Source organism: Geospiza fortis, unplaced genomic scaffold, assembly GCF_000277835.1.
Source record: "Geospiza fortis unplaced genomic scaffold, GeoFor_1.0 scaffold40, whole genome shotgun sequence".
NCBI classification, from domain to species: domain Eukaryota; kingdom Metazoa; phylum Chordata; class Aves; order Passeriformes; family Thraupidae; genus Geospiza; species Geospiza fortis.
Window position 1 is genome coordinate 1,683,838 of NW_005054297.1, and position 25,141 is coordinate 1,708,978.

Below are 25,141 nucleotides of genomic sequence, written 5' to 3' on the forward strand. Positions count from 1 at the left end.
CACTTCTCATTTTATTTGTCATAGTATTTTGCTGTCAGCTTAGATTTTCTGAGTCTTGCCTTTTTAACTCCAGAATGCATTATTGTATTTGAAAACATGTAGAGTTTTCATTTCATGTAGCGTTTTGAAGGAAAAATAATTTATAACATCCAAAAATTATGCCATGAACCAAATTTATTTTATCCATCTCCTTTATAAAAAAGATATTTTAGCCTGTTATAAGAAATGTTGATAGTAATTATTGGATCTCTGCATTGACCTTGTTAACACCATCCAGGATGGTATTTAAAAACTGTTAAGGAAAACTGTTTCACTTAAAGATCAGTTGCATAGCAATTTTTGTAGCAAACTCAAATAGAAAAATGTTCTAGGTCTATTATTAGGCTCTATCCAATTCTACTCATGCCATTAAAGATGATTCATAAAATACTGTACATCTGATCCAAGCCAGATTCTGTCCTTATAGCTTGCATAATCCTATAAACCACACCAGTGCCCATGTGTCACTTGATTCCCATCACTGCCCCCACTTAGTGATGCATTGCAAAATGTACGATGTACTTGAAGTTGATAACCCTTTCACCTTAAAAGAAAAAAAATTGAAAAACTGCCTGTGCTTTCACAGGAGTAGAAAGCAGAAGAACAGCATTACAGCTATGAATCCTCTACGGATCTGGATGTAACAGGAGCTGCACCTTGCACTGAAGATTTCATGAGTCTTCTCCAATTTATTTTCATCTCTGTAATATGCTAATGTGTTAGCTTTACAGTGTAGCAAGCTGCCAGAGCATTGCAACAACTGCACTCAATGCCAGATGCTAAAAAAGCTTCTTGAAATATTACTAAATAAGGTATTGTGAATGTTCTTCGTGGGAAAAATAAGTCCATTCCCTGAGCAGCAAGAATAAAGGCATCTCTCAAGTCTAATAGCTGTTTGTCAAGTGCTTGTGCTTCTTTATGGTGTCTTTCTTCCCTTTCATTTAATTTCTCTAACTTTCAATCCCATCTTGATAATTTTTTTTAACTAAAATGATCTATAATTTACTATTGCTTTATTATTGTTTGAGATACATCTTGATCCATTTAGAGGAGTAGCAACATACCAAGGTTTCAGTATATAAAAAACTCCCAGTATCTGAAGGCTAGTTATTTGGAAGGAAATGCTGCTAAGAGCTAGAAGTCGGTACTGTTGCTGGATTTGTTACTGTATTTCCTATATTAAAGGGGTTTTTTTAGGACAATAAAACACTTTCTGCAGGTCCCCATGATGGCTAACTGCCTCAAGCAGTCTCTGGCCAGAAGGAGAGCTCTGTACTCACTTGGTGAGTGGGAGAAGACCTGGCTCTGAGGGAGGGAAAGCCATGGGTCCCAAAGGATTATGATTATAATGCTAACACTCAGAGCTGGAACTCAAGATACTTTTTTCCACAGCAGGGTATTCAGCTCTGGGGATAATTAAGTGGCAGCATAATTAAATGCCTGCATCGGCCTGACTCAGTCCACTGCCAAAGGGACCATGCAATAGCCCTCGAGGCAGCACCAGCCTGTTCTTGCTCTTTGCCTCCCTCCTGCCACATCTCCTCTACCACAGCAGGCTCCTACAGGAGACCCAGGGGCCTTCTCAGCACTCCCCTGGTGTATGAGCACTGCAGATCTGCCCTGCCTTGGGCTGGCAGATTGTACAGCACGTGCTGCGTCTGCTGACCCCACACATACACAGCAGGCTCGGCACTACAGGGGACAGGGGCTGCCATACAACCCCTGCTTTAAAGGGTAATGAACCTCAGCCAGGGACACCCAGGCACAGGGGCACCACAGCAGGAGAACAGCAAGGAAACAAGCTAATGAAACATCTCTGGATCTGCTGCTCCATGCGAAGGACTCCTGGATACTCCTGAGGCTGTTCGGTGCTTGCATCACCTGGGCACAGCATGGCTTCAGAGAGAAAAGAGATAAACCCCTTCTATCTAAAACATCTTCTATCTGCTGCATTAGCTGTCCCACAGGTTGCCAAGATCACTTTATTTACTGTTTAAAATCTTTAATGGAAACTGAAAAATCTCCAAGACCATCACTAAAATGTGCAGTTGGGACAAGCAGAAAAACTAAATTTATCACTGGAAAAACAAAGACAATACTCTTGTGAGTGATTAGAAATCAGTTTAGCACTGCAGTTACAGCCCTTCAGTGTCTTCTTTTTTTATATATAAAAATAGTTTTTCTCAGCTTTCTTCAAGCCTAATCAGTAATCATTTGTTTTGTTGGGTTTTTATTGGTCTGACAGTTTTCATGTCTCTCTCATTCACAGCCTGATTTCTCAGTTTGCTAAAGGACAGCTGATAAAGCTCAGTTTCAGATAAACCAAAAATTACATTTATGCCATAAATACCCTCTGTGATTATGGGAAGACACGGTCAGTCTCTTTTCATTGGCAGTGAAATCAGTGCATGAAGTATGCTTGAATATAATTGTTCTTTGTTTTCTCAGAGACATCATGCCAAATTCCCTTTTTTCAGTACTGTCCTTATCTGAACCTTTAAACCCTTTCTTTGTAAATCATGAAAAGTAGTTCCCTGCATACCCTGTAAAATCCTTTGTCTCTCCTAGATCCATATCCATTACACTCAATAAAGAGAAAAGGAAATATGTTACCTCATGAGCACAACAGTCATACCAACTGCTGTGGTGAGATTTTCCCAGTTGCTAATGATTTGCAATGGAATCCTTATGCTTTTCACTTAGCTCCTAATAGTGTTCAGAAATGTCTTAGTTTATGTTCTGGGCTATCAGAAGTCATTTTGCATATGCATTATGCATGGATTGCATATTTCAGTGGTAAAATCACCAAAGTTCTTGATCCTGAGGATGTACAAGAGATGTTACAGAATCACAGAATGGGCAAGGCTGGAAGGAAGGTCCTCCAGTCCAACTCCTCTGCTTAACCAGGATTCCCCAGAGCACATTACTCAGGATTGTGTCCAGACTACTTTGAGAAGGAGACTCCACAACCTCTCTGGGCAATCTGTTCTGGCACTTGATCACTTGCACAGTACAGAAATTCTTCCTCATATTCAGATGGAACTTCCTGGGCATCAAATTCTGCTCGCTGCATCTTCTCCTATTGCTTGGCAGCACTGAGCAGAGCCTGGCTCCATCCTCCTGCCACCCTCCCTTCTCACACTGACAGACACTGATGATCTCCCCTCCCAGTTGTCTCTTCTCAAGGTGAACAGGCCCAGCTCCCTCAGCCTGTCCTCAGAAGAGAGATGCTCCAATCCCTTAATCATTTTTGTTTCCTTCCTCTGGACCTGTTTCAGGAGCTGCATGTGTCTCTTGTAGTGAGAAGTGTAGCAGCAGCTCCTTTCACAGAGCTGGTCACCTTGCACAGTGGCTGCAAAGCACTTTGAGTGACCAGGAGCTTTAATTACCAATTAACAACTGAACCACAGACTGCACCAAAGATTCCTCCCCTCAGCTGGAGGCAAGCTGGACTGTGGGTGGGGACCAGGCCATGCAAGTCACCATCCCTCAGCATCAGGCTCCTTCTTTGTCTCAGAGGGCTTTGGAGAGCAGCAGCAAGGCTGTTTTCACTCAACATGAAATTTCCATTATGAATTACACTGCAAACACAAGAACAATAAAAACTAAGTATTTCTTTCATTATGTTTCATATTTATCCACACTCTATCATCATATTATAACCATCACCATGTCTCAGCAACGGCAGGATGGTGCAGGATGGACAGACCAGGACATCTCTCCCTTGCAAATAGTTTTCAATAGTTGTAAGTGCTTTTCTTCTCTCTGTTTGTGCTTTATGAGTATTAATTAACTCCTCTGGTGTCACTGCAGGGCAGGAAATCATTGCCCGCCATATGGAAATAGAGAAATTAAGAGGATTATGTGATTTTCCTAAAGCTAAAAAGATAATTGTTATCAGCCCTAGGACAAGAACTGATGATTTTTCTTAGTGCCTGGCCCTGTAATGCAATTAGCAGAGCAACCTCCCTTCCCCTCATCCTCTGCTGTGTTACTCTCCACCTGTGAATGGCACTGACTCCAGCAGTGCCCGATATTTGAAGCTGGATTTTGCTGTTAAGATTAATTTCCACTCGACAGGGTGACTCCAACCAATACATTCTGGCATCTAAGAGAAACATTAAAATGTGCCTCTGAATTGAAGGAACATAAGAATCCCCTTTAGCCGCAGCATGAGCCTGACACTGAAGTAATTTTCCAGGAACAAGCTGATGCTACAGCAGCATTTTTTGTGCCATCTAGTGGTTGCAGAAAATCAAATGCCAGGCTGTGCCCCAGTGTGCCAGCCAGCTCCAGTGCCACAGCAAATCCTGCTCCTGCTCTGACAGCCCCTGCCCCTCTCAGGGCTGCTTGTGCCTCTTTTTCTTTTGCTGCTCCTGTGGCTGCTGTTTCACTTGGATGGCTGGGAGCTGGTAAAACTCTGGAAAGCTGCAGTAAGAAGTGGTCTGAAAAAAGAGATAAGTAAATGGGTATTCTCAGGACTGCTCTCAGTTTATCTATATGCTGTGTTTCTGTGGAATAGGGAACATTTTCTTCACTGCTTAGAGAGTGGGAAGGAAACTGTGGGGACTGAGGAAACAGCCAGTATACACAGAATATTACTAATTTGTTTCCTGACGAGAAGGACACAAGCAAGGTGCCTTGGAGAAGGGAGGTGGCTGCTCCACTGGGCTGGACACCTTCAGGGAGGACAAGCAACTCTCAGAGAGCACCTCAGGGATGGGACTTAGATCTGGAGTTATTTTCAGCCATCTTTTTGATTAACTTCTCAAAAAAGGGGATAGGGACTGATTTCTACATATAGCCATGATCTTTAAAAGCATGATCAAAAGAAATAATTCTCTAGCAAGGGCAGTGGGGAAGAACTGCACCATATATGCTTAATTAAAAGGTGCCTCTCAGTGTTAAGGAAAGACATAAGGACAGCACCATAAGCAATAGTGACATTTTTCCTACATTTTAGTGGAAGATGCCTTTCGTAAGGGATTCAAGTTGCTTTTAACCTAACACATTCTAACTGAGAATAGTCATTAGAAGAAATATGATAGTTCTTAATGCAGATAGAGTTTAAGATACAAAAAGCAATAAACAGAATGTGTTTATTTCTCACAGTTGACCTTTGTGTTACACAGAAAGTCCAATACTATCTGCTGAGATAGTTTTGGCCCAGTGAAGCTAAGCAGCTCACCAGACTTGGTCAACATTGTTTCATACTTTGTCTGTACACACATTAACACATTTGGTAAAAATAAAACAGCTTGATGAGAAAAGCTTCCGTGTTTGGATTGGACTGCCCTTGACAATCCTTCAGCATCCCCACAGCTCTGGCTCAAGCCAATGCCAAGACCTTGGTAAATGAGCAGTCCAAAGACACTGAGTCCCTGCCATTCTCCAAAGCTCCTCACCCAGAGACCATGGCCAGCAGTGGGACAGGTTCCTGCTCCCACCCCAGCACAGGAAAGCTGCAAATAGATTCTCCAGATCCAGCTGTGCCAAGCCCAGCCTGTCCCCTGTGCTCCCACACTGTCCCCTGGCTGGTCAGGGCTCCCCACTCCCTGACAGACACAATGAACAAGAGCCACAAGAGCTTTGTTGTTCCCACTGGACTAATTTTGACTGAAAGAGGCCAGGAGATGCATTTGGAGCACCCAGCAGAGCTGAGTGTGCCCAGGAGGCCAGCGGGGGCAGGCAGGCAGTGACCTCTCCTGTCCCCAGCCCTGAGTGCATGTCTGCACCCTGTGGAAGCTGAGGAGGATCTGGGGTGGCTGTGCCAGCAAAGCTGTGAGGGCAGCAGCCTCCAGCAGTGTGGCTTGTAATCTTCATCTGGCACAGCTCTCTACAAACAGAACATCTGTCCACAGCCTAAAGAGATGTTTCAAAACTGATTTAATTAGACCAGCACAAGCACCCATCTGGATGCTTTTAGCTCTTTGGCTCCCATTCACCCAGCAGACAATGGCAATGGATAAAAATCGTTTTCACCTGCCCCAGTTGCAAAGTGGTCAAAAGGAAAGGAGGATGCATCAGCCATGCCAGAATCCTAAACTTCTGACAAATACACCAGGTGAATCCTGATGAGGTGCTTTGTGAAGTTGCCACCTGCGATCTCCAGCTCAAGGGGCAGTGGGGGAATGAATGTGAGCCTGCAGCTGGGCAAAGCCCAGAGCTCAAACACTGATCGTGCTGGCGCCAAGGAGCTCAGGAATTACAGGAATTACATTGCACTGTGCCTTGGTCAGTCATCTACCACAGGGAAGCCTTCCCTTACCCTTCCCTTACCCTTCCCTTACCTTTCTGGCTCTCACTTTCCCCTACACAGCAGTACTGGATAGCAAAGAATGCTGATGACTTAATGCAGTGCCACATGGGTTAAACAGCTCATGGAAGTGGCAAATCCACAAATTAAGGGAGCCCCAGCAGACAGACAGAATGGCAGCAACAAACTGAAGAGGGACAGTTGCATTGTAAACTGGTACACAGGTTTTTGCAGTGACAGCCTGACTGTATCCTTAGTTTATATAAGTCCTTAGTCCAGCTTGGGCCAAATAAAAATAAACTGACTGATTCTAGATTAATTAAAATGTCAACCAAGGATCTGGCATTCATCTAACAAATTATTTGAAGATAAACAAATGCAAGTTTGAGCATAAACATTAGAAAAATATATCGTGGAGTTTAAAAGAAGAGGAAAAATATCACCTATGAGAACTGAAAGCACCACTGCTTTTTCAGCACTATTTCAAGGCTGCAGATAACCCATGTCTCTGTTAGAGTCTTTTCTAAACTCCTAATAAAAGCTACAGTTTATGCTGGTTTTAATGTATCTCGTGCTTACTATCCAAATCCTTTTTAAGAAAAAATAATTGGAATTTTAACTAGCTACAGATGGTAGAGATAAAATTGGTCTTTACAAAATCTGTGTTTAAAATAGGATTTTCATGGAGAGGACTATTTATGTTTGCTAATATTATCCAGTCTGTCTATTTGTAAACAGGAGTCAAAGGTTTACAAGCTTTAGCCTGTGATAAAAGTAAATCAGAATGAGGGAAGACCATGAGCAATGAAATCCCCTGTTACACTGGAGCTGTGTTATCCAGCAGGATAAAGACCAGACAGGCCATAGCAAGAGGCAAGCAATGAAGGGAACAGATGCCCTTCAAAAAATGTCTGTTGTTTTCATGGAGAGAATAGCATTGGTAACTCATCACATGGTTTTATCAGACTTCATGTGCCCTTGGCCTTTTCCTGCTATTCAGACTAGACCAGGATGGTAAACAGGCATGCACACAGTCAGACAGAGACCCCAGCATTCCTGAGCTGTCCGCTGTGTCTGGGACATGGTGCAAGCTCATGGGCAAGAGGGATGCAGCACAAAGCCTCCATCTGGCCCCTGCCCACTGTGATTTTAGCTGCCACTGCAGGTGAGGAGGGTGAGGAGCCTCAGCCAGGTCCTGCTGCTCCTGGGATGAGCCTGTCTGCTGCTCACTCTTGGAACACAGACATTCCTCCAGGCAAGAGCACAAATTCCCTGTTTGCTCACCCCAGGGACACGTGCACAACCTACACTGACTTTTCCCTCTCAGATTCCAAAGGCAAGCTGAGCTGCTGACCCTGTGCACTCAGTGAACAGCAGCAGCAGTGTTGTGTCTGCCACCCTCTGCACACAGATCTTGGCTGCCCCAGCAGCTCCCAGCTCTTTGTGCTTCTGAGCCTGCAGCACACACCAACAAGGCAGAAACATGGAGGGTTTAAAAAATTGTAGAAAAAAAGAAAGCCCACAGCTTCAAGATCAAACTCCAAACCAGAACAACCCCTGTGGGTAATGGGATCCCTTTTTTTGCCAAACCCACAGTATTTGCTAATAGTCAAGGGTGAGTCATTGCTGCCCTCTCCACAGCCAAGGGTCTCTGGAGAGGAGGCTGCTTTGGCTGTGATTTCTTCTGTACAAGTGGTACCATCTGCACAGCAGCTCAGTTTCCAGGCTTAGAAGAGAGAACTGGTCTTCAGAAGCCACAGCTGAAGGGAAGGCAGTGACAGTGCATGAGGCCTGGGACTATGCCCTGCATCCTGTGGCCTTCCAACAGGTTCTTCCTCTGTAGCTGCTGGCCCACTGCATCCCTGCCAGGGGCTGAAGACAGACTCCAAACAGGGAGAAGTGACTGTGACATCTGGGCTCACCACAACTTCAACATTCTCCACAACAAACACTCTACTTCAGCCAGATTTCTGGCAGGAAAAGCAAGTTCCATGTCTGAGATTTCCATTTAAGGACTTTTCCCAACCATCTTTTAACTCAGCCAGCTACAGCATCCCACAGAGGAAAGAAGCCTTCTCATTGTCACCTTCCTGCTAACATTCCAACTTTTTGGACAGGTGCCTTTTTCTGTCCCATAATGGCATGGAGGAACAGAAGTTCTGGAGGAACAGAAGTGCACCAAGGTGGCCCTGGCTGCTCCTGGGCTTCCTTCACATGCTGCTGTATCTGTCCTTTCCCCTCACCTTCAGCCTCATATCCAGCAATTAAAGCAAAAAACACAGGGGAATCCACATCCCAATAGATAGGGAAAAGGGGCAAAGGGTCTTTTCCCCACATGCCTGCTGGGAGCAGGACAGATTTTGACCTTTGGGCTCCTGGTAGGAGAGCTCAGCAGTGCCAGGGGCTCAGCACAGAGAGGGGAGCTCTGTGCTGGCAGGCACAGGAGGAGGAGGAGGAGGAAAAGGAGAGGAAAGGCCACCCTGGCAGGCAATGGCAGTGTCACCACCCTGTAACCCAGCCAGCACTGTGGCTGTGACATGCAGCCACCAGTCACACACTGTGTACAGCTGGCTGCTCGTGAGGAACCAAATGAAATTATTCGTTAAAACAATTTAATGAGGGCAGAAAGGTTTAAGAGAAATAAACGTATTCTGTGCATAACAAATTTACCAGTTATGAGAAATGTTGTGAAAAGCCAGAGTTTAAGCTCCTTCCAAGTTTATGGATAAAAGGTTCAACAGGCTGACAAGAAAGCAAGGACTCAGAAAGTATCTCAGTTTGGAAGCCCTCAGCTGGAGGGGAACAGGCAGATAACCTCGTGCAAGTATCTCTGTGCTGCTCACATCCCGGGGCATGGTGCAAGAGCCTGCAGCAGGACACTGCCCCAGACAGAGAGCAGGGCCAGAAGGGCTTCAGATCATATTGGCCAGAGTCCTTCAGAGGTGACATTCATCCCAAACCAGAGACAGAATGAAATGACTGTTACAGCTGATCTCATAATTGCCCCAAGAGAAGAAGTTGGGACGCCAATTAATTTTATTGAGAAGGAACAGCAGTGGCTTATGAACTTCTGCAGAGACCCAGTTTCCTGCATTAACATAAGCATTAAAATAAGCACAATAGATAAAAAAACATAAAAGAGCAGCTATGCCAAGAAAATAATCTCAAAATGAAGTGTTTTGATATTCTTTCCCATGAGCTGATAAATTAATGAGACCTATATTTTTTAACTTTACAGTGTGCATACAAATATATAGATATTTGAGCAGACATACATTCAAACTTTTCCAAAGACAGAGGAAAAAAAGAAGACTCATAAGAAATCACAGCATCTTACAGGTAGAAAAGGAGAATTCTAAGCCAGAAAGACATGAACTTTGAGCATAAGAGAGTTTTCAATTGCAAATACCTGTCCAAGACAGGGTAATTTAAGCAATAAACAAAATCACAAATATCAAACTAGAACTTTTTGCAGAGCCCATTGAAGATAACGAAAACAAAGATAAAACAAAACGCTTTTTGCATGTCAGCTTACTGTTTATCAGCTAGAAACAAATCTATGTACATTGCAATTTAGGCCATCAGAGAATAGATCTGAATTAAATAAAATTAATTCTATCAGTCAAAGTCAAATAGAAAAAAATCTTTAATAAGATATTTTACATAAAATGTGTCCACCATGCTCCAGGGCATTGAAGAAAAGCTAAGTGAAAACAGGACTCCTTTGGCTGGTAAATGTAAGGATATGTGTGTGCATACACACATGTACACAAACATGTTTTTCTGTGATGAAAATACGTCCCAGCTGAGGGAAAAGTGACTGCCTGAACTGATCTGAAAGATTTTAAATTGTAATAATTTTTTTCAGTTTTACATCTTGATTCCATGCCATAAACTTAAATAGAAAGAAAGAAAGGTCATTTTAACCAAGGCAAGAGAAAGCTTCTCCATGTTTTATGTATTTCAACTTTATTTGCAAGTCAATATGTTCTGAATCTCTGTAGGTTTCCATTAAAGTGGAAATTGCAAAACCCTTTACCCTGATGGAAATTTGAAGCTGATATGCTCTAAGCCCTACATGACTCCTCTTTTTAATATATATTTTATTTGTATTAACAATTATGTAAGGACATTTCTGGGGGACAGATCATTAGAAGTGATTCTGGCATACTGTTTGTCTCAAACCTGCCAGAATTTCTTAAGAAATAAATTTAAATCAAGGTCACTGTTTGAAATGGAAAAAGCCTCATGGCAATCTGCTGCCATGGAGTTGCAACTGCAAAATAACACTGAATTTATTGTCATCATTGGAAACTATATCTGGAGACACTTGAGAGAAACTCGAGCACAACTCCGGACACGACAATAACAGAGAATTTTATTCACTGATTATGGAATTGTGGAGAGGATTCTCTACAATCACTTCCCTTTGTAACAAATACATGTATTTTGGCACAGCCCAGCACATACCAGTGCCTGGGGTTGTGTTTGCACTGCAGCTGCACAGCCTGGGTGTGACTGTGTGCTACCTGTGTGTCCTGTGTGCTCCGTGCCCAAGGAAGCCCTGTGAGGCTGTGTCAGGACCTGCCAGCTGGCACCCCCAGGCACAGGGCATCCTCAGACTGGGGGCACCCCTGGAGCCCTCCTGGCTGTGCACACCAGTGCTGCTCTGGGGGTCAGATGGCTCCAGCTGGGCTATAGCCACTGGCAGCTCAATCAGTGAGGGGCAGAACAGCTGGGCTGGGGACATCCTGAGGTGACTCCAACATTCTGTGATTCAGGGTTAGGTGGAACTTGTTGACAGACTGAGATCAGGGGAAATAAAAGTGAAAATGAGATTTGACTGGTTGCTAAACACTCTGTGACCTTCAGACCATCTGGGAATGCCCACTTATGTCCCATGGAGACTGTGCTGAAATCACATCCCACCACATGCAAAGTAAAGCCTGCTCCTCACCAGACAAAGGCCAGACTTTCCTACTGAAGAGTGGCATGTTGACTGACAGCTGCAGCTTTTTGTGCTATTCCCTGGAGGAACCCAAGGAAACAAACACTTCCGAGGCAGGATGGATTTCAAAAGAAACCAGACCAATTATTGTTGCAAGAACTTAAGTGAGAAAACACCTTCTGTCAGAAATGACCGGTTATCAGATGCTAGACCTCCTCTGCACTGTAATGAAAAAAACTGAAAGAATTATGCTGACTTCATCCATTTTAATATCCCACGAGAGAATTGATTTGAAATACAAAATGGCACTTACTTAAGAAAAGCAAAATCTGGAAAGTGCTCTTGGAATTACCTGCTTTACATCAACAGAGCAATATTACTCCTGATGTTTTTGATATTGGTGTTTTACTGGTGAAGAAATAGAGTCATGTAAGATTAAATAATTGCTATGGAATAGACATTTCTGATCGAGGAACAGAAATTAGATCTCCTGAAAGAAAACTCTGTGCTCTGTTTTCTTTCTTCCTCTCTGTGAATTCGACCAAATGCCATTAATAAAAGAGAGATTTGCATTTGATTTCAGTACATACAGAAGCAGGCTGACAAATAATTATGTGTATCAAACTGAAGTTATTATATCATAAGAAAAACTGTCATTCTTCTAAGAGAATGTGTGTCAGACAAATTTGTGTCAAACAAAAGAAGACAAACCTCTCTCCTCTCCTCTCCTCTCCTCTCCTCTCCTCTCCTCTCCTCTCCTCTCCCAAATGTTTTATAGCCCCAGAAGGCTTGTTTGAGAGTTAGGGATGTTTGATGATGACTGGAAATATTGTGTTAATAGAGGGAAATGCAAATTCTGTGAAAGAAAAGTATCCTCTTTAAAAAAGATGTGTCAGGCCAGACTGTGACTAGGATATAAAGTACTCTATAGTAGTTAGCCAAACAGGTGGATGGATCCTCCAGAGTTCTATATAACAGCATGAATTTTTCACTTTCAAGGTTAGTACAAATTAGAAAACAAATAAATGAGACAATACTTCCATTTTCTTCATAAACTTTTTACTTGAAAATTTAAAACTTCCTGCCTGAATAATCCAAATCAGAAATACAGAGAAAAAAAATTGTCAGTGTTATTTCAACATGAAAGAGCTCTTAAAACAGACTTTAGATTTTTACAATGTGTTTTAAGAGCAATCCAAAATTTTTTTTCAAAAAAGCAGGTTTGACACTTCTCAGTATATGGCAATTCATGTACTATACAAACTCTAAACAAGCTGGACTGAGACTCTACAAATCCAAACAGTCCAACATAGAAATGGTTCTCATTAGGAGACAGATGAGAGCAAGACAAAATTCTGAAGGGCACAGGTTGTCTACGTGGCTCAGTGAATGCTTCAGTGGGGAGAGGCATAAAGATCCATATGGAATTAAACAAACACTGGAATGCCTTGTGCTGAAAACTCTTAATTCCATATGTGTAGACTGAACACAATGCTTTCTTCCTCTTTGAATAAGTACAACCTACAACCTCCCAGAGACCTGTGGGCACTGACATCCCTGAAACCCCTGCCAGCCTCTCCTGGGGTGTCCCATTACCCTGCCCAATGTCAAGGACCCCATTTCAGCCCAGCTGACCCCCATGCACAAGCTGATATTCTGGTCTGGCCTCAGATGCCATGGTTCCAGCTGGGGATGGGCTGTAACTGGTGAGATCCTGCCTTGCCACCCTGTTCCCTGTGAGTTCCATCTCTCCTGGCCCCAGGGAACAGCCAGCCCTCACCCAGCACAATAACCTGCACAAGATATGAAGCTGTAGAACATCAGCCTCGTGAAGCAGAAGTGCAGGTCCTGAGTGGGCTGGGTACAGTTGGGTGTTGGAGACACCAAGGGTAGGGTGCAGACAGCACCCCTGGCAAGTCTGCTGGGAGCAAGGATGCACTGTCCCTTCTGCCTTGCTATGGAAACAGAAACCTTTGTTTCAGTAAGAAAATATCAAACCATACAGAATTTAAATGGAATTTTATTTCATGGCTCCAAACTGTTTAGAGCTAACATTCTAATGTGCATGCCCTTCTGTCTCACAATGAGGTCATCCTCTCTGAAAGTAAAAGGTTTGATTTAATCAGGAAGAAGCATACTTTAAAAACCTGTTATTACCCAAAAGCAGACATTACATAAATTTTATTCTATTTTTATATCTTCCTGGCTCCAATCTCCTGAATCTGACATTAACCATAACAATTGCACATGTGACTAAACCAGGCCAAATTCTCCTTTTTCTGTTCCAATATAAATATGGAAGTGATACTGTTGAAGTAATAGCTTTGAGGTAGACTCCCTCCACGAGAACAGGACTTTTCTCAGAACAGCCAGAGTCAGGAAAGTATGCTGATTTTCAAGCCAGGTTTTTACTGACATGTCAGAGCAGTAAAATGGAGACCACCAGGGTTGACATGAGAGCCTGTCAGTACCAGAGGCTGGGGACTCAAGCCGATGTTGGTGGCATTCTAAAAGCACAGGAGGCTTCAAAGCTCTCATGCCATTTCAAAATGCCTTGGGCTTTCAGAAGTTCAAGCACCATTAGATTACAGTAAAACCTCAGCTTTTAAACACATTTATCATTTGTGCTAAGACACAGCCACTCACACCTCTGTGAGATTCAGATTCACCATCACGTCTCTCATGTTTGGCTTCAGTTTCTTGAAGCTCTATCTTTGCTGCTCTGACCAAGCCAACATTACAGTAAAGGTCAGAAGATGGAGACCTTGCAGTGAACACTGCAGTGCCCTGTGGATGTAGTCCTGCAAGAAAGCTGCAGCATTGGTATGTCCTCAGGCTGCTAACACTGCGAGGTGTGCCCAGCCTGGGTCTCACACTGCTGTCCTGAGCATCTGTGCAGCCCAGGTAGGAAAAACTTCCAGTTTTCCTCATGGAAAAGCAATCAGCTTGGTTTGTTGCAAGTGTACGCCTAAAAGCTTAACGATGACGGTTTTTGAAAAAATTTACTCATGTCAAGCCATGGACAGATATCCTCTTCCATTTACAGCAGAACAGGGACAAGAGACTGACACTCAGCTGAACAGGGCTGCTCCCTGCCCCAGGGCACAGCCTCCACTGCTCCCCTGTCAGAGAAGTTTATGGGCACCTTCCCCAGCTTGCTTCAGAAAAATCAACCAGCTTAGTGCAGTCTGAGCCTTTAAACTGCTCCTCTGGTCTCTGCCTAGTTCATTGTAGAATGCAGTCCCTGACTGGATGCCTACTTTTCCACACAGTTCCCAGAAAGGCACAGTGCCAGGGTGATATCATTTGATGAACTTCCAGAAGAAAACAATATTCTGAGGGAGGAGTGTCCTTTTGAGGGTCTGGAGGCTTTCTTCTCTTCACATTTTTCTTCTCACATGGTGAATGAACATTGTTCTTTGGTGCCATGTGCTCTACCATTGGAGCAACTGGGCGAAGGAGAATCCATCTCCAGAGGTGTCCATGATCTAATAAACAACATTTACCTTGAGGGCATGAGAATTAAGCCATGCCCAGGGACTACAGCATATTCAGCTATATATCCAGCGAAGTTCCCAAAGTAGTTCTTGCTTTGCTGGCTGTCCCCCATCAGTCACTCCTGTGCAAAGTGACTGCTGTCACAAGGGGAGCTCTCTATGGACTTCTGCTCACAAAGCCCAGGTGGGAACACAAGTGAGCACAAGGTATGAGGCAGGGCAAGTCTGTCCCCATGACTTGTGGCAAGAATTTGTGACTTTTCTTCTTATTTGTCCCCATGTGCCTTGCAGTTTGGCATTTTATTTTTGCGCCCTGTTTTTCCTCTTTCCAGACCATCCAAAATGGTGTACCCAGCCTGTTTTTTATTTCTTTTCTATCATCACAAGGTTGGCAAGGCAGAATGATCTAAGACAGGAGATGGAAATTTTCCTGGTAAGGGCTGGAGAGGAACCAAGAGAAGGAAGCCTGCTTGAACTGAAAGACTTTTCACAGGAGATGGGCACACTGCTCTAGGCATCTATCCACATCTTTAGATGCCTATGTGCTTCCATATGCTGTATTCCAGTACAGATTCACAACCAACCCTTCAAATTCTAGGTCATCCCTGAAGACAGCTTCTCATTTATGGCTCCTGTCTCTTTCTCCTATTTTATTTTAAGGAAATAGAGAACATATTTCAAATAATCCTGCACCTGAGGTGTAGGTACACTCATATCCTGAGTTTCCCAGTGTTAAATCCTGGCCATTTTTCTCTACACTGCAAGCAAACATGTTATTGTCTCCATGTCACTTGCCAACTGTAAGCAACTTTCTGCCAAAACAAATTCTGTCAGGTTGTATTTATTTGTGTGCTCTGGTACAGCTGGCAGTGAAACTGCTTTGCCTGCCAGCATTCTTGTTAAAATTCCCACCAGCTGAGTCAAGCTATCTCACCAATACACACCTTGACCAGGCTGTCTGGCATTTTTCAGAAAAACAACCTTCCAAATAATGGGAATACCTGGCGACACTATGTCTAAAGACAGACATTGAGAAATAAAATTGCTCCCACTCTTCTGATACTTTGAAAACCAAACATGCTAAACTTCTGACCTTGATTACAAGCACTTGATTTTTAATGGAGGCTTGACACATGTTGAAGAATCTGACTGCATTCAACATAGTTATGAAGAAGATTGTTCAAGCATGACTGACTGCAAACTTAAATGCATGAGACTGTTAAATGTCAGCACTGCTAATGAGGCCTTTGAGGATTTTTTCTCAGAAATATTTACCTAATGGTCCTTCCCACTGGCTCAATGATTCCTTTGGGCACCATCAGCTGTTCTGGTGCTGCAAGTCAGAAGTTCAGACTGCTCAAAAACTGTTGGGTCACTTTCCCCTTCTTACACAAGGGAAACAAAACAGGCAAAGCCATGTGAAATTGCTGGATTGTGTAGGTAACCCAAGCAGTGTGGTAATGGGCAGCTGTGGTCTTGATTCATAGAGTAAGGTGTGGTGTTACAGGTGGAGCTCTGGAAGTCCAGCATAGCCCCCAATAACACAAAAAAAGCTGGGAGATGTATAAAGCTGTGGCCAACTGAAGGTGGATGATCACTATAAAATCCATGAGGGGAAAAAAATTCCTTCATTAAGACTCACATTTTAATGGCATTAAAATCATACAGAGCAAAGAAACTGCTGAGTGTGGCATGCCAAACCATAAGCACCTGTTTCTAAGGCCTTGTAGAAAGGTAAGTGGTGGTGGCAGATTGAATGGCAGGTTTGAACCCGTCAGGCACGGGGACACAGCTGACTTTTGTGGATCATGTTTTGAGAGGGAAAAGACTGGCATAGCCAGTGAGATTTCAAATGAATTGCTGAAGACGCCTCTCTACCTCTCATCCTGACTTATTACCTCTTATTCACTTTGTTTCTCCTACCCTATGTTGCGTGGAGAAAGAGAAACAAAAAACTCCACAACTTTTACAATAGTTGTAAAAGCCCAGTATGTTTACTTACAGCGCTGGATGCTGGACGCATGCAAAGACTGCTCTCTTTAAAAGGGCATGCGCAACCCCTGTGAAGTTCAGTCCTTCTTTTTATCTCCCGTTCAAATGCATATGCATACAATTTCACAATAGGCTCATACATATTGATTTTACGAGTTTCGCAGTGACTTTTGCTGTTAGATTCTTTTATCAGAAGGAATTTCTTGTGCCCTTGCCCTGTTCCACAGCATCTCAGTCTCTTTATCTCTTGTTTCGCTGTCTCCTGTTTATCTTCATGTCTTTTACTGAAGCAGCTTTTCCCTTTGGCCTTGGCTTTACACAGAAAAGCACTTTTAACCTCTTTTTACTCTGGGGGGGTTTTTACCATGTCTCACCTACAGCTCCTGGATGGGAGAGTTGGCGATGGTCTGTGCATCTCACATCGAGGATTCCTGGTAGCTATGTGGGGAATTTGGGGCCTTTGCATATGGAAAGCCAAAGGATATATAGAGTATCTTGCTCTTTACCACTAATCCACTGCCAGGGCTGCAGACAGGAAGGGCCCACGAGTATCACAATTTCTCATCTATGTCTTTGTGCACAAGGAAGTTAAAACACATCTTCTACTGCCTAAACAGCTCTGTGTATGTATTGGAAGTGAATTCAAAGCTAGCAAGGCAAGACAAAAGTAAGAACATAGCCAGGGTAGCTTGTGACTAATAGCTACTGGCACCTGACCCAGTTTTTATTTACAACAGATTCATGGGAAATCTTCTAGGCTTGTTTCAAAACAATGCCAATTAATAAATTTTAGAATTAGCCCTACATAGTTGAACAAGTGAGAAAGATTAGATCATATACCAGCAAGTCTCAAAACTGGGGATTTCTTACAATCCCTGAATTTCTAAGTTTAAAAAAATGTTAGTGACATAGTCTGAGTATACAAGTAATGAAATGAGATTTCCTAATGTCTTGATGAAAAGCCTCTGCTGAGCCCTGGCTTCAGTGGGGATCTAACTTACAGAGTATGTTCTCAAGAGAGATCATAGAATTATAGAACAGTTTGTGTTGGAAGAGACCTTTAAGTCATTTAGTCCAACCCCCCTGCAATCATCAGGCACATCTTCAACTAGATCACTCTGCTTAGAGCCCTGTTCAACCTGGCCTTGAACGTTTCCAGGGATGGGGCATTGACCACCTCTCTGGACAGCCTGTTCCAGTGTTTTGCCATCATCAGGATAAAAAATGTCTTCCTTCTGTCTATTTTAAATCTACCCGATTTTAGTTTAAAGCCATATTCCCTTGTCCTATTGCAACAGGCCCTACTAAACAGTCTGTCTCCACCTTTCTCACAAGTACCACCTTTAAGTGGTGGGACTCTCAGTGGGAGTCCATGGAGAGGTGCTCCAGACCTTTGATTGTCTTTGTGGTCTCCTCTGAACCTGCTCCAGCATGTCCATGTCTTTCCTTGCTGAAGACCCCAGATTTGGGCACAGCATTCCAGGTGGGATCTCACAAGAGTGGAGTAGAGGCATAAGCACCTCCCTTGACCTGCCGGCTACCTGCTTTTGATTCTTTGGATCTGCCACCTTAACAGACTGCAAAAAGGTCCAGAAAAGCTTTTTGAATGTTTTTCCAGTATTAAATGAATGAGATAACTTAAAGAACTCACTTGGAAAATCTGTTTCAGAGACCATTCTGAGAAAATTTGTATAGTGAAAAGTGTGCCTGCCCGCGGCAGGGAGGCTGGAACTAGATGATCTTAAAGGTCTCTTCCAACACAGACCATCCTATGATTCTATGGCTAGAACTGATCAGCACATCCATCATCGTCAAGTAAATGCCTTGATGTGCATTCTTCCTCTACCTAGTGGATTTGAAACTTATTGAAATGCCATTTCCTAAATGTGGAATAACATTATTCTAACTCTGAGTTTATATAATTTTCATTATTATTTTTGGTGATGGCTATGATGAAGATGTCTGTTATTGTTCTGAAGAATACCATGTGCTTATTCTGGCTTTCAGCTTTTGGAAAAATACATTGAACTCCTCAAATGTTGTTTTTCTCTAGAGACAAATCACTTGGCATATATAAAGGACTTTGTTTCCTACCCCAGTTTATGGACAAAAGTTTTTTATCTTTGAAACAACAACCAGAAGCCAAGAACAAAGTGTTATTTATGATTCACGCTCTGCCTCCCACTTAACTCTCTGTGAACAAATATTTAACTACAACAATAAAACTACAACAATAGGTGACTCCTGAGAAAGTGATCTGGAAAGTCTATTATACCCTCTAACATCTTAAAACCCTGTGAACTGAAATCTCTGATTTTGGCCTCCTAAGTCAACCTGAAATTTCAAAAGCCAGGATCATATGTTCTTTTTCACCTTTAATGTTCAGTGGTGCTCTTAAGGGCGCTCACTGGGAAACAGAGGGCATGGATTCAACACTGTCCTTCTTTCCTTGGTCTCAGGAGATTTCTTTTTGAGTCTCTTTCCAAGAGACTGCAATAACAGACAGGCATCCCCCCTCCTTATAAAATAACTACTGTTATGCACAAAGAAATGCAAGAGTCTGAATTCAAAGGGCAAGAGAATTCCTGATTCTCTGGCTTAACGCATGGTTTCCCAAATGTCATTTTTTGGCTACCACTGTTGGAAGCAGCTTTCTGTATTCCCCCCAAAACAAATTCAGGTCTGCAAACATCATCACCTGAACCATTATCATGATTTTCTCCCAAGCCCAGCTCTGTTTGCCTAATTGCATTCCCACCATTCAGCTACACAGCCCTGTCACTCCTTAAGACCCTCAACATGTAGATGAAATCTCTGTATATTGTTCTCTATCCCTTCTCCATCCTAAACTGGTTCTCCAAACACAATGCCCCAGCCATCTAAGGCACATCCCTATCTCAACAACCCCATTTCCCTCACCTTCCCCAAATGACATTTTTCCCATGGTCTATTCAGAAATACATGTCCCAGACCAATTAATTTCCTGCAGGCACATGAGAAGAACAGCAGGGGAGGTCTGGGAGCTGGAGACAGCTTCACACATCAATAAGGTACGGGCCAGCCAGTGACAGGAACAGCTGTGTGAAGGTTTTCACTCTGATTTGTAAGATAGCCTTGACACAGGCAAAACTAGAAATTGTTGAGATAGTTTTTGCCTGGCTTACATGCAACACAGTCTGGGAATATCCAGCCTACTGATTCAGACTTTCATCTGGCAAAGGGCAGGATTTTTTTCCAGTCCTTGATCCTTAGGTCATGTCTGCTTCTTATCCATCAGCTTTGTGTAAAATGCATATGCAGCTTTAAGCATGAAGTCCCTCCAAGCTGTTCCCTCCTGGCTAAGTGTTTAAAGTTTTTCTCCTCTGCACAGAGATTTTTGTCCCTGATTTAAGTCCCATGAAAATCCAAGAGCTTTATTTGAGTTTGCTCAGTAGTACATCAGAGCAAATCGCACTATGGAGTTTGTCTTGTAGCTAACAACTGCCTTGGAGTTATCATTCACTGCTCTGCTGTAATGTTCAGCATTCATATGCTAATCCATTTGTGGAGACTGCTATGCCTGTATGGTAAGGCTTTATCAAATAACAGCAAAATTAATAGTTTGGTTTCTGCCAATTTGATGCAAGATGTCTAAAATGAAAAGCAAAATGTTTATCACCAAAGAGAATTTTGGAGCATTGTTTATTTCTCTCCAAATATAATATTTTCTTATTTCTTTCTGCATTATAACTGATAACCATAACATTTTCTAATTTTCCACTCTGTAAAATAAAAGAATCTTTATAAAGGCTGTGTATGTGTACATGCAGGTATATACATATATGCTGATTTTTCTTTGCTGAATAGATCTGACTGTGCCATCCATATACCAGTTGAAATATCATGAACTGCAAATAAATGTAATGGCTTGGGGGTTTTAAATCAGTTAATGCCAATCAGTATCACAGAGGGGAGAATGAGAACAACAATTTATAGATTAAAAGGTTCTGCAGAGGAATCTGGACAGGCTGGACCAGTGGGATGAGGCTGGTTGTGTGAGATTTAACAAGGCCAGGTGCCAGGTCCTGCAACTCCAGGCAGTGCCACAGGCTGGGGGCAGGGGGGCTGGAAAGGTGCCCAGTGGAAAAGGACCTGGGGGTGCTGGTGACAGTGACTGAACATGAGCCAGCTGTGCCCAGGTGGCCAAAAAGGCCAAAGGCCCCTGGCCTGTACCAGCAATAGTGTGGCCAGTGGGACCAGGGCAGTGATTGTCCCTCTGTACTGAGCACTGGCAAGGACACACCTTGAATCCTGTGTTCAGCCTTGGAATCCCACTTCAAGAAAGACACTGAGGTGCTGGAGCATGTCCAGGGAAGGGCAGCAGAGCTGATGAAGGGCCTGGAACACAGGTCCTGTGAGGAGCAGCTGAGGGAGCTGGGAGTGTTTAGTCTGGAGATTTGGGGGAGACCTTATCACATTCTACAGCTCCTTGAAAGGAGGTGGTAGCCAGGTGGGGGTCAGTCTCTTCTGCCAGGGAACAAGTGACAGGGTAAAAGGAAATAATGTCAAATTGCGGCACTGGAGGGTTAGATTGGGTAGCAGGAAATCTGGCTTCACAGAAAGGGTTGACTAGCATTGGAACAGGCTGCCCAGGAAAGCAGTGGAGTCACCATCTCTGGAAGTGTTCAAGAAACGTGTGGATTTTACATTGTTTAGTGATGAACATGGTGATGATGTTAGGTGGATGGCTGGACTTGATAATCTTATCATAAAGGTCTTTTCCAACCCTAATGGTTCTGAGTCTATGATTCACTGTAAAAAAAAAGATGGACTGCATTTCACAGCTATTTTTCTCAATCGCCCATTCCATTTTTCTTTTTCTCCCCACAGAAACCTGTGGATTCTGATTTCCTTGAATGCTGTAAATTAGCTCTGACAGAATGGACAGCTCCAACAAAAAAACCTACACAAATTTTCTGAGAAGACAGCAAAGGAACTAGAAAAAACAGCTTGCCTTGTAGGTTCTCACCTGACCCATGATTGACTCTCTGCTAATGCAACACTAAATTTAAGACACCTTTGTATATCAGGTACTGCAATTACTCAGCATGTCACTGTTTCTCCAGTTACTTTTCTTTAGTATCCCAGTATACAGTGGGACAGAGAAATCTAATTTCCACCCAATCATTTATGAAAACACCCAAATACCATATATAAGGATTTAACCAATTTTCTTGCAAGATACTGTGACACAGTTCATTGTATATGACAGCACAAGCCAGGCTTAAAAAACTCAGCCTGTTAGCAGCCCATTCACACCCTGCCATCCCCTGCAGGGCAGGGCAGCTGCCTGGTTCCACCTGACCGACTAGGGTGAAGTGTTTATTTGTGCTGTTTCCAAGGGGCACTGAAGCTGGAGCTCTCTAACTGCCTCCTCCTATCCCTTCTGCAGCTTCAGCAAGTTTCTGCTGCAGTTGTTTAAGCTGGAGATTCATTTGCCACCATAAGGGCAAATTTCAAAATGAAATGAAGGCGTAAGCTTTATTCTCACTATAGGGACATGCCTCTAGCACAGACTAACTCCTCCAGCAAGAGGGCTTTTAGCTGTAAAGGGACCAAAGACAAAATGGTCTTTGCATTGAAAAATCCAGATTATTTTTTCACATGTCAACGTTTGGCCCCAAAAAGATGATATTCACCAGTTACACAGTGTCCGTCTACAGCTACTTATTTGAAAGTCATACAGCAACTTGTACAGTGCCTATAAAAATCTCCAACCTTACAGACTTTCCTCCTTGCCTCCTACATGGGTTTTGGTAACGCAGAAGTTCCAGGTTGAGGTCTGCACCTCTACTTGTGCATAATGCATCACAGTGTCACACTTATTTGCATATTCAGAGCCATTTCCATGTGACTAGAGTGTCTTACTAATTTTTTTTTCCAGATCTGAGGATGTTTGTGCTCCTGTACATTACAAGTTTTGCCATCTACACAAGCGAACAACCTCTTCAAAGCCAGACCAAAGGAGAAAATTACTACACCAGATATATCTGCAGCATCCCGGGTTTGCCAGGCCCTGCTGGCCCCCCTGGAGCCAGCGGATCCCCAGGGCCACACGGACGCATTGGTCTTCCAGGAAGAGATGGTAGAGATGGCAGGAAGGGAGAAAAAGGTGAAAAAGGGAGTGCAGGTATTGAATATTTGTGTAAACTAACATAGTAGTACAAGAAAGCAGGACCTGTCATCATCACTGTTATACATCTATATCTATATATATGTATATATAGGTGTGTGTGTATATATATATTTATTTATTTATACATGATGGGTGTGTGTATGTGCCTGTGTGGGTTTAAGTGTGTACATATATAAATATAGTGAGAGTATGCACATATATCAGTGTAAAGAAATGTAAATACACAACCTTTCTTCACAGAGATGCTAAGAAAAAGATTGGAAAGAATGAAGTATGCATGGTCTCAAATAAATAGTCCCACCTGTGCCATTAGCCACGCTTAAAAGATTAGCAGGTGCTTAGGTATGCACTAAAAATACTCTATTTTTAGGAAATATTTAGTGCACAAGTATCACTACATAGGTAGTCATGCTGCTGTCCCTGCTATCAGTAGTGCCTGGTAATTCAGGCAGCAATAGATTGATTACATATAACATTCTTTAATGTGTAATCAAGACACATGAGGACAAGTAGGAATTACTGGCATTCCTTTTGCATACTTACTAGAAAATTTTGCAGGTATTTCTAGAGTATTTTTAAATTCTGACCTGTTTTTCTTGTTTGTTCAGGCACACACAGTAGCCCACACAATCATTTACTGAGGTGATATGTGCAATGATTAACTAACTCAAAATGTTTTTGAAGGTTTAAGAGGAAAGACTGGGCCATTAGGACCAGCTGGAGAGAAAGGAGACCAAGGTGAGTCTGGTAAGAAAGGACCTGGAGGATTGACTGGTGCCAAAGGTGACGTAGGTCCAGCTGGACCCCCTGGACCTAAGGGAGATAAAGGAGACCGAGGAGAGCCAGGAGCACCAGGGGTCTGCAAGTGTGGAAAGATAGTGCTGAAATCTGCCTTTTCTGTTGGCATCACCACGAGCTACCCAGAGGAAAGACTACCAATTGTATTCAATAAAGTCCTCTTCAACGAGGGGGAGCATTACAACCCATCCACAGGGAAGTTCATTTGTGCCATCCCGGGGATTTATTATTTTTCTTATGATATCACCTTAGCAAACAAGCACCTTGCCATTGGGCTGGTTCATAATGGCAAGTACCGGATCAAGACTTTTGACGCGAACACCGGCAACCACGACGTCGCTTCTGGATCCACAGTGATCTATCTTCAGCCAGAGGATGAAGTATGGCTTGAAATCTTCTACACTGACCAAAATGGTCTCTTTTCTGATCCAACGTGGGCAGACAGTTTGTTTTCTGGATTTCTCCTATATGTTGATACAGATTACCTTGATGCTTTATCAGATGAAGACGAGCTCTGAAGCGGATGGCGAATTCAAACTGGAGGGCCCAGCATAGGATTTTATTCATCTGCGTGGGGAAAACAAAGTTGAAATGAAAAAACAAAAAAAAATCTGGGAGTTCATTCTTGTTTTGATTGGAACCAAATCTGAGCTCGTAAAGATGTTTCTAGAATCTAGGATGGATTTTTTAACAAACAGCAGGGATACCAAAATGAACTGTAATTAACATAAGACTGCATTACTCCAGGACTGACTCTTCCCTAAAATTACATTTATAATACTATTTAAACAAATTTAAGATACTGTACATTGGATTTTATATAAAATGTATTAATTTGCAATTTAGAATGGCTATTTTGTATATTACATTAAAGTAAAATTGAACAATTCACTGCAATCTTGGTCATTTTAAGACAGGCAATACATTAAACACAGATAGGAGAGGAATAAAATAAGAATGACAGTTTCAGGATGCCACTGCACAGGTCACAAGAAGAGTCCCATCTAATATTTACACCAACAAACAGCATTCATAGCTAACCAACTTTGCAGTAAGTACAGGAAGATTTGTACTAGCTGAGGACTACTCAGTAGCAGCCATAAAAGTCTAGAACAAAGCTATCAAACATATAAAGAAATTAAATACTGGAAAATCTGGAAACTTGGAGATAGTCAGTATTCAGTAGGTATTTTCAGTGTAATGCCAAGTGTCTTTGCTATTCTTTAAATGCTACCTATTATCTTTATGAGAAATGTGGAAAAAAAGTATAAACTTTTTGCTGAAGATAATTGTGGGTGCCCAAAAATGACAGGACAGTAATCACTAATCAGAGTAAATTATATGAAACTGAGTCACACCATTAAAGTAGAAGTTATATTTCAATATGGCCAAATACAATGAAATAAAGGTAGGTCACACACAAGATGAAAAGTGCA

General features: G+C 42.7%; 1 protein-coding gene across 3 annotated transcripts in view; it reads left to right on the forward strand.

The window, feature by feature from the left end:
* C1QTNF7 (C1q and TNF related 7) overlaps positions 1-24,584 on the forward strand; it is a 50,166-nt gene extending 25,582 nt beyond the window's left edge. For 2 of the 3 annotated variants that reach the window (XM_031066091.1, XM_005415414.2), the window contains exons 2-4: positions 21,602-21,801; positions 22,656-22,901; positions 23,592-24,584. In XM_031066091.1, the coding sequence (XP_030921951.1) occupies positions 22,664-22,901; positions 23,592-24,223 (870 nt within the window). In that variant the 5' untranslated portion in view covers positions 21,602-21,801; positions 22,656-22,663 and the 3' untranslated portion in view covers positions 24,224-24,584. The remainder of the gene's footprint in view (positions 1-21,601; positions 21,802-22,655; positions 22,902-23,591) is intronic. The other variant, XM_031066097.1, reaches the window with a different exon arrangement.
* The last annotated feature ends 557 nt before the right edge of the window (positions 24,585-25,141 follow it).